The sequence below is a fragment of the Echinops telfairi genome, unplaced genomic scaffold (assembly GCF_000313985.2).
Source record: "Echinops telfairi isolate 266 unplaced genomic scaffold, ASM31398v2 ScPeMD7_5592;HRSCAF=6446, whole genome shotgun sequence".
Lineage (NCBI taxonomy): Eukaryota > Metazoa > Chordata > Mammalia > Afrosoricida > Tenrecidae > Echinops > Echinops telfairi.
In genome coordinates this window covers 34,822,523-34,836,878 of record NW_022109491.1, presented here as the reverse complement: position 1 = coordinate 34,836,878, position 14,356 = coordinate 34,822,523, and the positions used below count along the sequence as shown (strand labels likewise).

General features: G+C 40.7%; 1 protein-coding gene across 1 annotated transcript in view; it reads right to left on the bottom strand.

Moving 5' to 3' along the window:
- The window catches only part of PLCB1 (phospholipase C beta 1), an 842,442-nt gene that overhangs the window by 326,443 nt on the left and 501,643 nt on the right, over positions 1–14,356 (bottom strand). The window contains exon 4 of the mRNA XM_030887038.2: positions 1,513–1,650. Coding sequence (XP_030742898.1) covers positions 1,513–1,650 — 138 coding nt within the window. The remainder of the gene's footprint in view (positions 1–1,512; positions 1,651–14,356) is intronic.

Here is a 14,356-nt window from a genome sequence, read left to right as displayed (position 1 = left end):
TGAGGAGGCAGCTCTTCCTCAGTCATATGTTGAGTGCCTTCGACTTGAGGGGCTCATCTTCTGGCACTCTCTCTGATGATGTTCTGCTTCTGGTCATGACGTTCTCCGTCTCGGACAATGTTTTGACGCTCCGCCCAAGGCTTTCCATGGCTACTTCCTCAGAGGTGGATCGACTATTCCTTCTTCTGAGTCTGGAAGTTCCACTGAAGCCCACTCCCTTTGGGTGAGCCTGCTGGAATTTTCAGAACCAGGGACACAGCCTGCGGCAGCACAGGACCACACACTGACGGAGAAATGGAAGGATACCAGAGGAAGAACTACTAAAAGACAAGTACAATGCTATCACCCAGATGCTCTTTGACCGACATTTGGCCACGTATAAATTAGTCTACTGAAGCAAATAAAAGTAACCTGGCTCTAAAGTGGAGAAATTAGATAGGTTTGGACCACTTTCTTGCAAAGAAGCTTCTAAGACTTCAGAGTGTTATAAGTGGTTGTCATTTAGTTTCTCCCATTATAAGAATCGCAGTGGACGCCATGCCATGCAAATGTTGGAAATAAACCAGGTCGCTAGAGCATCTGGGTACCCAGAGTACCTCAGACATGAGGCAGCACATTCAGAGTTAAAATTCACATGCACACGGATTAGATACGGTTTTGTGACAAGTCCCATTAATTGTGATCCATGATAGACGAAGTTCTTTACAGAAACATTTATGACATGCAAGCTTCAAAGTAATTTTAGATTCACATTTTAAATTGTTGAAGCAAATTATTTGAAGGGTAGCATCATCAATAGTGTTCTATAAACTATAAATGTGGAATTAGAAAACTCTTATTTAATGTATATCTCCATATTTTTTAATAGCAATTAGACATTTCTAGATAAGTGATGACCCTTAACTCCAACATTCCAGTCAGTTCACAGTGCCTTGTTTGGTATAGGATGCCATATGGTCTAGTTCCTTGAGTATGCCTCTAATTAACCTGCTATTTAAGCAAATTCATACTTTACTGATGCAGTGGCTAGCCACTCTGTAGCACTGAATAAATATGGATGGATCCCCCCCTCATTTCTCTCCCCACGAATTGCTGAGCACAAACTCTGTGCATGAAAGTAGGCTTGGCTTCGTGCAGGAAAGGGGAGTCTAAAGGTGATGAATATGCATCCTTAAGGAGAGAGCTGGGAAGGAGAGCTCGGAAGTGACTTTGGAATGAGACTGAGTAAGAATGACTTGGAATAAGCTGTTCAGGGGAAGGGAAGGTACTTGTACCTATATTTTCTTTTGCAATGGAATTATATGCAGTGCCTTATCCTGAATGGAGAAAAAAATCTAAGTAGATACCAGCATGCAGAATTGTTAGAATTACACTTAAATTTAAGAGCAGACTTTTTAAAGAACTGCTCATGTTAAGCATGACAAAAACTCAAACGTCTTTCCCAAGCCTCAGTACAAGATTACAAGATGTCAGTTCAATGTGGCATAGTTCTGATGTTTCCAGCTATCTTACCTTGGCCACTTCTTCTTGAAAAGCCACGAGATTTAAATGAGAGATGTTAACCAAGTCCGGCCCATAGACCACTGTTATCATGCGATGTTCCAGGCGTCCAATGTTCCCCACATCCAGAAGTTCACGTAACTTGGGGTCCTGTATAAGAAGTGGCAGAAGAAAATTAGTCTATCACGAGAGACCGTATCAGAGTGATATCATTGCAAAAGAACTCATGTTAGATTGACTTCAAAGGAAAGTGACCATTGATTCTTACTAGAAAGTGACATGAGTTGAAGTCCTCTTACAGTAATTCCTCCTACCATAAAACCCAAAGTGAAACAAGTTGGCCACAGGGTACGAGACAAGGGATTTCTGAGTCTAGTCCTAAAGCTCTTAGTCAAGTGCTCTTTCTGCCAGGTTATCATTCAGTAACACATATGTATGCTATAGAATTCTCACTTTATTTTCTCCAATCGTTTTATGTATCACGTTGCTATACAAATTAATCTTGCCCAGGCAGGATGGGTTCTAAATCTCATCACTTCTGAGTTATACAAAACAGAAGATTAGACATAGATACATCCACACAGCCTCTAGGAGACAGACACCACGTGAGTATTGTCCATGAGCCAAGGGAGTCAGAAACATCCGGGATACTGACAAGGCAGTAATTAAAGTATCTGAGACTTACATTGAACTTTTCGTTCCCATGATTGTGATGAATAAATTTGTGATCTTTTTATCTACTTATATTTCTGTTATAGTAGTACTAGACAATTAAGAGGCTCTGGGCACTAAGAAAGATCTCAATTCCTGGACACATTAGGTTGAAGATGGTGGTCCTCATGGAATCCAAATACAGCTATGCTTCTGCCATTGACACAGGTGTTCTTCTACATTAAGCACAGGGGGCAGGGCACAGGGGCTCAGAGTGGACAAAATGGTGCATACATTATAAATATGTAAATATCTGTTAGGTCCCCAGAACATGCTGTAACCTATATGCTGCAGCCCGATGCAATCTCCTAGAACAAGTTGCGTTTTTCGGGGCACTGAAATTCATGATCTCTTGGAAGTCTACTTCTGCTGGGAAGAAGAGATCTCCAAACCCGTGGGAGCTCAGACGAAGAACCCATCATAGGACTCGGTCAACTTGCTGAATTTATTTTCCTCCCGAAGAACAAGACTAGACGGAATTGGAAAACCCAGGCAGAATTTTGCATCAAATCAACCACTTAACATATTTGCCATTAGGTTTCTGAGCAAGGAATAAACTTGCTTCTTTATTTATTAAGCTCACTGCTGGGCCAAAAAGGGATTGGCTATTAAGGCTGGTTTCTCTAACCTCCCTCTGAGGTTTTACCCATGCCATCCTCACAAAAAAAGGATAGAAATTTTTTTTAAAAAGGACAAAACACAACTTTCCTGCTATGTTTCTCTCTTTGATGTCATTCATTTTCTTCTCTTCAGTTAATAAAACTTTCTCCACTGTTTGCTCCCAGAAAAGAAAGCTTTTCAGTTAAGTTATGAAGCAAAAAACCCATTTCGATGTTGTGCCTGACAAAACTAAAGCCTCCAGTCGATTAACAAGTTGAGTACCTCAAGCTCTCTCAGAAGAGCACAGGCTGCCAAAAGTATACGTTTATATAACCCACGAGTGGAATCTTGTACACATTTAATTAGTATTCAGTAAGAGCAAATAGGATTTTTTTACCCTTCTGAGATCAACAAATAAAAGCGTACTGAAAGATTGAAGGAGGGTGTTTAGGAAGAAAGGGCTTCTTGAGCCGGAAGGCTCACTCAAGAAGGTAGCCAGCTGTTCTGTGGAGTGGTTAATTGTAGGACAGTATTGAAAGTAGTGAGGCAAAGTTAGAAGAGAAATATATATTTTATCTGTACTTTAATTTTATTTTTAAGTACTTGGAAGTGAAAAACCATTCTCAGGAACCACATGAAACTTGTAAACCGCAAGTATAAAATCAGAGGCTACAGAGTCCACCAGCATTTTCACTTCTAGCATGTTTAATGGGAACATTTTTGAAAATGAATGGGCACCAAACTGTGTGCATTTCCTTTCCTTCCTTGGAAGTCATACAACTCAATCTCTTCCCTTTCTTTCTCTTCTTATTTTCTAGATTTTACTGTTTAATCCTCAGGGCTATTTAAGATGCTTTTGTCATGAAGACATGCACGGGTAGTTCACCAAAGGAGACATCTAGAGAGAGCCAACCAACATATGAAGAAATAAATGCTCATGACCTCAAGCTGTCCTGGAGACATAAATCAAAACAATGATGATATAACACCCACACTGGCATTGACAGCAAAGCTAAAACAAAACCCAGAAAATAATAAATACCGAGAGGGTGTGGAGAGATTGGAACCCTTACAGGCTGCTGATGGGACTGTAAGAATGAACAAGCCCTTTGGAAAACGATATGGCACTACCTAACACAACTGGGTGTAGAAATTCCATAGGACCTTTGCTGGATATGTACCCTATAGAAGTAAGAGTTATAACAAGGACAGACATATGCACAGCCATTTCATGGCAGCACTATTTATTATAAGGAAATATCCCCCAATAGAGTGCTATATAGACATATGGGTACATATACATAATGGAATACGAAGCATCGCTAAGAAATAAAGATGACACCCTGAAACACCTCCTGGTATGGATGGATCTGGAGAACATCATGCTGACTGCAATTTGTCAATCACAAAGGACACATGTTGGATAAGGCCAAGGCTACAGAATAAAAAAGAAATAGACACACGGGTGTTCATACCAAAAGAATAGACTTTGATGTTTATCAAGGGGAGAATGTAAGGGAAAGAAGCTGCACAATAGCAGAGGGCTCACAGGTGAGATTAGGGTGAAGGCGAAGGTCATCTTTTACAAGAGGAAGGAGAGAAATCAAAGGCAAGGAAAAGGCAAGCTTTGGAAGGTTGGATAAAGTAGTTTAAGTTGTTGAATACAAAATTGGTGATCCAAAATCTAACCCCCCAACCTAATTCACAATTTTAAAATTATTTTTTTAAAAGTTAACAGTTGGGTGGGTGGGGTGGGGGAGTTAATAAAAACAAACCTCAAAACACTTCAAACACTTCTGCCCATGAAATAAATAGCCTATTAGTTAAAAAGTACCATTTCTAAAAACTGCAGGATCTGGGGTGAGGACAAATGTTCACCTGAATTGTCCTTATTAAGTAGACATTCTAAAGAAGTCGAGACCACTCAGAGAGGGTAGGGAAAATGGAAAACAAAACCTCTCGATATTGCTAAATGCTAAAGCAATCAAACTGTTGGGTCAATTCCAACTCGCTGTTGTATCGGATACGGCAGAACTTCCTCACTGTTTCCAGGGCTGCATTTCTTGACTGAAGCACACTGTCGCATCTTTCTCTGGTGGAGCAGTCTAACCACCGTGCCACCAGGGCTCTTTATTGTTAGAACAAGCAATAAGAATTAACAAAAGGATGACCAACTCTTTGGGGTGTTATTTTATTAGTCAACGTTTTCACATTAATGTTACTTTATATGTAATCTAGAAAGGACTAATAGAAAGAACTATTAGATCTCTGGGGGAGAGATATACCTCGGTCCATAGCTCCACTCGAGAAAGAATTCACGCTGAAGCCTGGTGATCCAAGTGAGTTTTATGGAAGTTAGAAGTTTCTGGTTTGCACAGGCACCCTCAGGACCCCTCACCCCCTTCCACCTGTCTAGAAGCTGCTCCAGAAAGTCACGTGGTGGGCTCGGGAATGCTGCCTTTTCAATTTCTCCGGGGAGGCGTGGTTGTTGACCCTGGTCGTCCTCATTGGTTGAATTGAATTCACCTGGCCTAGGTGGGCGAATCTAGGTGCAGCGCCTACACAGATGTACCACCCCCTCCTGGCCAGAAGCTGGAACCTCTGAGCATGTGTAATTAAACACCCCAATCCCTAAACTAAGCTACCTAACAGAACTATTGATAATTTTACATTTAGAAATTTATAGCCAAGTATTTAGAGGTGGCAAAAGGCTAAGGAGGTAATCCAAGAGAAAGCAGAAATTATCCAATCATGACTCCCACAGGTAAGTAAAATTTTACTGAAGATCATTAAAAAAATGAACAAACAAACAAGCAATTGCAGCAGTACATTGACAGGGAGCTGCCAGAAATTCAAGCCAGATTCAGAAGAGGGCCTGGACCTAGGACCATCGTTGCTGTTAACAGATGGATCTTGGCGGAAAGCAGATGATAGTAGAGAGATGTTTACCTATTATTATTGACTTTGAAAAGACCTTCAACTCTGTGGATCTTAACAAACCATGGATAACATTGTGAAGAATGGGAATTCTTACTTGTGCTCATGGGGAATCAAGAAGCATTATTTTGTAGAGAATACAGTTTGAAGTCAAATAAAGAATCGTGTCAGGATTATATATATTTACTGTATTTATTTAATCATTATGCAGAGCATCTGGAATTGGAGCAAGGTTCATTAATGACCTGCAATCAATCGATGACAGTCTTCTTTCGTGAAAGCCAAAAGCACTTGGCGCACTTACTGACGAAGAGCAAAGGCACAGCGTTTAGGCTGGATTGTACCTCAACAGAAAGAAAATACAAATCTCCACAACTGGTTGACTAAGCAACACCATGATAATGAGGCTTAAAAAAGATCGACATTTTCAAGGATGCCATTTTATTTTTCTCCACAGTGAACACCCAAGGAAGCAGCAGTCAGGAAATTAAATGACCCAGTGTTCTGGGCAAATCTGCTGCCAAAGAGCTCTTCAAAGTGCTACACAGATGTCACATGGAAGCCTTAAGGTGCACCTGACCCAAGCCGTAGTATTTTCATTTGCCTCGTAACATATGAAACTGGACAATGAATAAAGATGACCAAAGAAGAATTGGTGCCTGTGAGTCATGGTGTTAGTGAAGAATATTAAATGTGCCATCGATTGCCCAAAGTACAGCCAGGTACTTGGGACATGTTCTCTGGAGAGACCAGCCCCTGGAAAAGAACATCATGCTGGGTAAACTATGGGGTCAGTGGAACAGAAGAGGACCCTCAAAGAGATGATTAGCACGTGGCTGCAACAATGGGCGCAAGCATAGCGATGAGATGACTATGAGGATGGCGCAGGGGCGGGCAGTATTTCTCTCTCCGGGATATGGTGTATGGGATCACTCTAGGAGCAGCCACAGCACCGACTACAGCACCGAATGACAATGTAGCATTTAGAGACGTTACTTAAGAGAGAGTGATAAGGCAGGGTTGTTGTTGGAATTGTTAAGTGCCCTCAAATCTGTTCTAACTCCTAGCGACCCTGTGTGCAACAGAACAACACAGCCCTGTCCTACGTCGTCCTCACCAGGGCTTTATATTTGAAGGCATTGTTGTAACCACTGGGCGAACCCATCTTGTTGAAGGTCTTTTTTGGGCAACATTCTGATTTTACCAAGCATGATGCCCTTTTGAGGGACTGTTTCTTCTGATGGCATGTCCATCGTATATGGACATGTCTCCCACCCTCCTGTTTAAGAGCTTTCTGCTAGCAAAACTGGGGATTGAATTGGAGTGGTAATATACGAGGAATACTTATGCAAGTCTTTCTCTATCTTGGATGGTTAACATTTGTGCGAGAAGTAATCATAAAGATTTAGATTTAAATCAAGACCTTTAGATTTCATTTTTGACACTAGAAGCAATTTCAGTACAGTCAATATACTTTACCCATTTCTCATCCCCATTAACCTCGTATATATATTTACTGGATTTTAGACATACTGAAAACTGTGTTTATTAGGTTAATTTTGTTCCCAATCTGAATATGTCTAAATATAACCCAAATCAATTTTTCATATGAAGAAATAGTTTTGTGAAACTCTTTCGATTAATGCTCAGTAAAGCACTGAACACGAAGGAGGTGGGTTCCTTATACTGAAACTGTACAGATATTTGAGCTTCCCAAGGGCAAATCTCCCTTTTTGTTGAAAGCTGACCAAATTCCTTTTTTAATGCATCATTCCAATTTGTCGTAAAGAAAAGATATGAACTTATGTTAAGGGTGAATCCCCACCAATTCCTTGAAGTCAACATTTGCATCTGAAAAAATAGATTAACACGTTTTCTTTGAATCAGTGCTTCTCCTCACATCTCTCTTTTATAAAGGTGATGAGGGATGCTATTTTTATTGGAATGTCCCAGTAGCTTAGGAGCTCCCATAGTTAGTGAGCTTTTTTATAGATAAAGCTGTACCCATTTGCATTAGGATGATTCTAAAATGGTGTGTTTTGAATAGTGCCTACGTATAGGGTAACACTTGCACAGTGTAACTTTGTTTCTGAGTTTTTTCCTGCATGAAGTTGGGGGTCCTTGGAGATTTTTTCAACTATTTCTTTAGATGGAGGTGGCAGAGGGGGAAACCTGTATAAAAAACGAGAAAGAAAAAGAGCAGAGAAAGCACTGTCCTTCATAACTCTCAGTGGTAATGTGATAACAGGCTATTCATCAAATGTTGATAACTATGCATCATCAGTTTCTTCTCAACTTCTTGTGAGTCTCAATGTACAAGTATAGAAATTTGTCGGTGGAGAGAAAAAACAAAATTGGGCTAACATGTTTCTCCTATGCAACATCAATTGGCTTGGAAGTGCACTTATGGTTCAATAGCATAACCCATTGAACTAGAAGTTAACTCACTATTAAACTGAAAAGGTAAAAAACAAAGAATGGTTTGTCTTGGTCACAGGCATCTCCATGGAGCTAAAAATTTGGTTGTCCTTGGAAATGACCCGAGAAGAGCTAAGTGAAATTGAAGGAGGATCCATAAATAGCACTCTAGCAATTGATTAAAAATTAAACTGCAAGAGGCTTCCTTCATCTCCATAAAAGAGAACAGGGGCTAGTTTAATATAGTTTCAATAAAGAGGAATGCAAGGAAGAGGAGGGGCCTTTCAGGCATGCTGTCCATGGACACAGCAGCAGAGGGGGAGTGAAATAGAGGGACCACACCTTGGAAGATTCATTAGTCCAAGGGAAAGGACTCAGGAGGTGGACATGGGCCATGGCTACACATTTCCAGAAGCTGCATTATCTGAAGTAGGCTTCCAGGTTGTAATACATATGCTTGACTTACAGAATATTTGTGTTGGTGCCCCAGCCACTGGCCCTGAGTCAGAGATCTGGGTGCAAGCCCTTTATTTTGGAGGTGCTCACAGGAAACAGTGACAGGGTGCAAACATGAGTCAAGAGAAAAGAAAAGCAGTAACTAATGTGTTAATGAACAGTTTACCATGTTGGGCTAAGAAGTCCCAATCTACTGGGGACCATCATACCAGAGGGTCCATCCTCTGGCACTATCTCTGGCAATTTGTTTCCATCCATTCAGCCTTCAGTATCTGACAATGTTTCAGAGGTAGCCATAAGATTTTCAGCCTCTCCTTGCTCCAAAGTAGGGAGCCGAGTCCTTTCCTGTTTGCATTTAGTCTGTGAACCCTGCTGAAACAGGTTCACTTTGAGTGACCCTTCTGGCGCTTGAAATACCAGGGACATAACATCCAGCATCACAGCAAGAGGCAAGCCACCAGTAGGACAGACTGACTGACATGTGGTGGAGTCCCTTAAATTTCACTAGCATAAAACTCAACCTTGTACATATCTAATTGTTTTAAAAATAGCCAAAACAGAATTTTGGATGCCTGGGTCCCCAAATAGTTAAGTCCTCCTCTGCTAATCAAAAATTGGTGGTTCAAACCTACAGGAGGCATCATCAAAGAAAAACTGGGAGATCTGTTAAACTAACATCCACCATCCAAAACGCACTACAGGCAAGTCAATTCTGACTCATAGCAATAGTACAGGAAAAAGTGAAGTTCTCCATAGGGTTCCTGAGACTGTGAATCTGACAGGAACAGACAGCCTCATCTTTCTTCCACTGAAGATTTTTCTTGTAAAATATTTGAAGCACCAACTTTTCAATTAGCAGTACATCGCTTAACCTACAGTGACACCGGGGGACCTCAGAAAGATCACGGCAGCTGAAACTCTGTTGAGTAAAGTCCTGAAACACATGGAGTTGTTGTGACTTGGAAGCAACGCAAGGGCACACTTTTTAAATTTTTTTTTAAAGCAGATTTTTAGTCACTTTAAATACACCATGAACTGCAACTAACATTGGCCAACCTGAACTAAGTTAATGACCCCGGGTGTTTTCTGATGCACAGACTACCCACCCAACAAGATTGTAGGAGGTACTCACCAAGAATCACCTAGCCCCTCTTTCTTTTTCGTTCTCTGATTTTGTATTTTAGTTCTTTATGCTCTCCTTCACTCTGCTGGGTCCCCGTACACTTGCCTCTGGAAAACCCGCTGCTGTATGGACCGGCCTCTAGCAGTGACAGGCAAAGTATCCTCCAGCCAGCATGTCAATTCTGGCTCACAGTCACCCTGCAGGCCAAGGAGACGTACTCCGGGGAGGTCCTGAGACTCCAGCTCTTTACAGGAGCACACTGCCAGTGAGTGGTGGGTTTGAAATGCAGGCGTTGTAGAGAGCAGCCCAAGGCTTTCGTCAGTGCACCAAGAGAGCTGCTGACTCAGTGCACAAGTCCAAATCAACAGTTTGTTGAACAGCACTGTTTAATGGTCATACACAAATTGTCCTAACTTATGGTAGCCTGAAAGCTGGACTCTTTGTCAACTCTCATCTATCATGGATCGTGAGTTGTTCCTGGGGGTGTTAACTCAGCTGCATTTTCAGAGCCAGAAAACGTTCTCAGGACTCCATAGGAACTCTCTGCTGGTAATTTTGGGGACTCAGTTAATGAAATATGAGGGGCAGGAAATGTCTGTTTCAATATTGACAGAGTGAAAACAAGAATTAAACAATAAACATTTCCCTAATGTGCATTGATTTTCATGTTTACTATGGAATGCACATGTGAAGGGATTTCTTCAGGTCAGTTAACAGGCTCAGAGTCCTAACTGTTTCGGTTGTTGTCAGGTGCCATGGAGTCAGTGCTGATTCACAGAGACCCGTGTGCAATGGAAGGAAACAACAGTGGGCCCGGGGCCATCCTCAAAATTGTTCTGTTTGAATCAGTTATGGGCTCTCAAAATACCAGCTACAAGCAATTCTCCTGATTAGCAACTATGTGTCAAGCACTATTCTAGCTGTTCTGTCATCCTTTTAAACCCTGTTTAATCACCAAACTAATACCTTTTGGTAACTATTATAATTATCAATTTGTAAATAAAAACCATGAAGTTTGGGGAAGTAAAGTATTTACTCAATTTTATTAAATAACAGGGAAGGATACATGAATCCCTCTATATCTGCTATAGCTTCTAAGCCCTTTTGATATAACATGTGATACAAGGTAGATCCAATTTTAATGGAGTTTGTATAAAAACAGTATAAATAGTTCACCTGGTAGAATATATTTAAACACATCAGCACACATATACACATGCCATCTCCTGCAGCAACATTTAAGGCAATTTGTTAGAAACATACAATACTTTAAGAGATAAAAAGAATTATATTGGATCCTTACCATAACAATAATGTGTGTGTGTGTGTGTGTGTGTATGCATCTCAAATGTGAAATCAGAATAAGAAAGATTGCATCCCTTGCCTCCCTTGGGGGAGAACTGATGGTAAACAATCGAGTTTAATCATCTGCTTATTGAGAGTATGAAGATGAAAAGCAGAGCTGTTAAAGCTAAGTTGATGGACAGGCTTTCTCCGCATCTAGTCGTGAGGAGGGCAAACGTAAACATTCTGAAGCAACGAGGCTTTTCATTCATACTTTAAATGATCCTAGCCTTCACAGACACATGTAACCACACTACACAGGGACCACTACAGTGCCGAGAAAACACGCGTTCCACAGGGTAATGGTGTGTGCAGGGCAGGCAATTAGGCATCACGGGTTCCTTCCTATTTAAAACCCTCAGAGAGGGTCAAATACATTACATTCCTCTTCAACTATCATGGGAGGTCAGCACTTTTAGGCAATTCTGGATATCAATGTGCCCATTCCAGAAGAAGAATGAAGCCTGTTTGTTAAAAGAATGGCTAGATAAATCCAGAAGGATTTATTACCTCATTGATGGTTGAAGTCTTTGTTGCTGAAAAATCCCCCCCTTATATGTATTTATATCTGCCCCTTCACAGGACACTTTGATATGGTTACAAAACAAAAATCAAACCCATTGACTTCAAAGTGACTCCAACTCACAATGACCCCATGTATGAGTTCCGGGGTCTTTAACTGAACAAGCTTCTGTAAACTAAGAAGGCGATTTTCCATCTAGCGCATTAACAAAGGAAGGCCAGCGATTCCTTAACGATGGCAAGCTACAATGTCCACTTCCCAGTTTCTGGAAAATCGATATGTCTGTGGTGAGAGCTTGGATACGTGGAAGGAGAAGACAGAGATTCAGCTTCCATCTGCCTGGCTCTGAGTTTTGGCTTCGACTGAAAACAGTCACCAGGGAAGTTGCACTTGCTATTCTGGGCCTTGGTTTTCTCATTTGCAAAATGAGGATAATAGCTACTAGCATCTACTTTAAAAAGTCATTATGGGGAAAAAATAAATATGTAAAATCCTAAGAGCAGTAGATTATACAAAGCTCTGAGTACTCAAAGAAAACCTAATATTGTAAAAAGTGGTAGACAATATAAAAGGATACAATTAGTACTTTTTTCCCTAGTACAGTAATTAGAATTTAAGTTAAAAAAAAGTATTGCTAAATAGGAGAGAAGCTCTTTGCTCTCTTGTTTTATTAAATGATAGGTGTTTCTGCTCGGATCGTGTGCCAGTAATTACAGGATCTAATAGTTGAGGTGTGTGCATAGCCTCGTTACCAGAGAGCTGTTAAATCCGTTAAGGCAGATGTAGTGCTGCTCAAATGTAATATCTTATCATTTGATCTCCCTTTTAAACCACTTTAAAGATGTTTTGGTTAAAGAAAAAAGTGAAGGGGAAATATGAGTCGATTGAGCCTCCACTGAATTCCCTCTGGCCATGCACGGGGATGAGAAGAGCCTCCCTAACAGAAAGAGAGTGCTCCGGAAGGAGGCTTATTACAGATGCAGTTAGGTAAAAACTTAACACCTTATCATTTGATCTCCCTTTTGACCTATTTAAAACTTACTCTAGTTTTTAGTTCGTTCTTCTTCCTTTTGATTGAGTTTTTTCTCTGCTTTACTGTTATTCTTGTTGGTTTTGTATGTTCTTTTGTATATGAAATCCAGGAAAAGTAAAGACAATAACTCAATGACTGCCTTCTTGGGCCCATGGCAGGGGAGCAAATAACAATATATACAAAAAGAAGAAAATGTTCTAACATTGACTGTGGTAATGATTGCACACTCTTCTTAATTTAACTGAATTATTGAATTGTATGATATGTGAATTATATGCCAATAAAACGGTTTAATTTTTTAAGTATGCTAAAAAATTAGCAGAAACCTCTGTTACGTTATTAGTATGTGAAGTGATTGTTCTCAACATTTCCTACATCTAGGTCTATACAGGAGCCCGGCTGGCAAAGTGCTTGTGCATTGGTGGGCTGCTAACGACAAGGTCAGCAGTTCGAAACCACTGCTGCTGGGGATTTCTACTCCCATAAAGAGTTCCAATCTCGGAAAGCCACATGGGAGTTTTACACTATTCTGTAGCATTGCTATGACATGGAAATGAGTAGGGATTACTTTTGAATGTTCTTTGAGGTTGAGAACAAGAAATCTGATGCAACAAGATCACGGCAGTAGGGTGGATGGAGTAAGGTTTCCCACTGAAATTCTCTCAAGTCAGTCCTTGCTAGCTTAAAAAAATTAATGGGAGCATGTAAGTGATTTAAACCTTTTTATTCAGTGCAACTTTCCTGACCTTTTTCTCACCAACGCAGCTTTCAGTTTTCTTAAGAATTCTTCCGAATAAGTCTCTGTGCTCGTCCTCCATGAAAAGCTATCAAGATCACCCTTTTTGCAGTCCCCTAAAACCGGCATCATGATTCCTCTGCCTAGCATTTAAGGGGCCCAGCAGATCCATCTGGAAGCCACTGTTCAGATTGGTTCCTTTTTGTTTGTTTATTTGAAGGCACCCTGCTGAGACTAAGACAAGTATATTACTGGGGATGTGTGTCTGCAGCCATCCACCAATGGCAAAACACATTGAACCAGGCTATATTTGGACTAATGTACACATATGGAACCAATAGCAATCCTTTTCTTGCCTTCCCCTCATATATACTTGCTTACTGAGACTTGCCTGCTAAACAAAGGTTTGGTTTGGCGTATATATATGTGTGTAATTGGTTAGCTATATGCTAAACATGTGTTTTTGTTTTGTTTGTTTTTAAATCATTTTATTAGAGGCTCATACAACTCCTATACAATCCATACATACATCAATTGTGTAAAGCACATTTGTACATTCATTGCCCTCGTCGTTTTCAAAACATTTCCTCTCTACTTAAGCCTCCAGCATTAGGTCCTCATTTTCCCCCCTCCCTCCCTGCGCTCCCCTCCCTCATGAACCCTTGAAAATTTATAAATTATTATTTTGTCATATCTTATACTGTCGGACGTCTCCTTTCACTCACTTTTCTGTTGTGAAAAGTTAATCAAGTTAATATTTATTGTGTGGCAATTACTTTCATGGCAATTACTTGTCCATTCCCCAGGGAGGAGGTTATATGTAGATCTTTGTAATCAGTTCCCCCTTTCCACCCCACCTTCCCTCCACCCTCCCGGTATTGCCACTCACACCACTGGTCCTGTAGGGATCATCTGCCCTGGATTCCCTGTGTTTTCAGTGTACCAGTGCACATCCTCTGGTCTAGCCAGACTTGC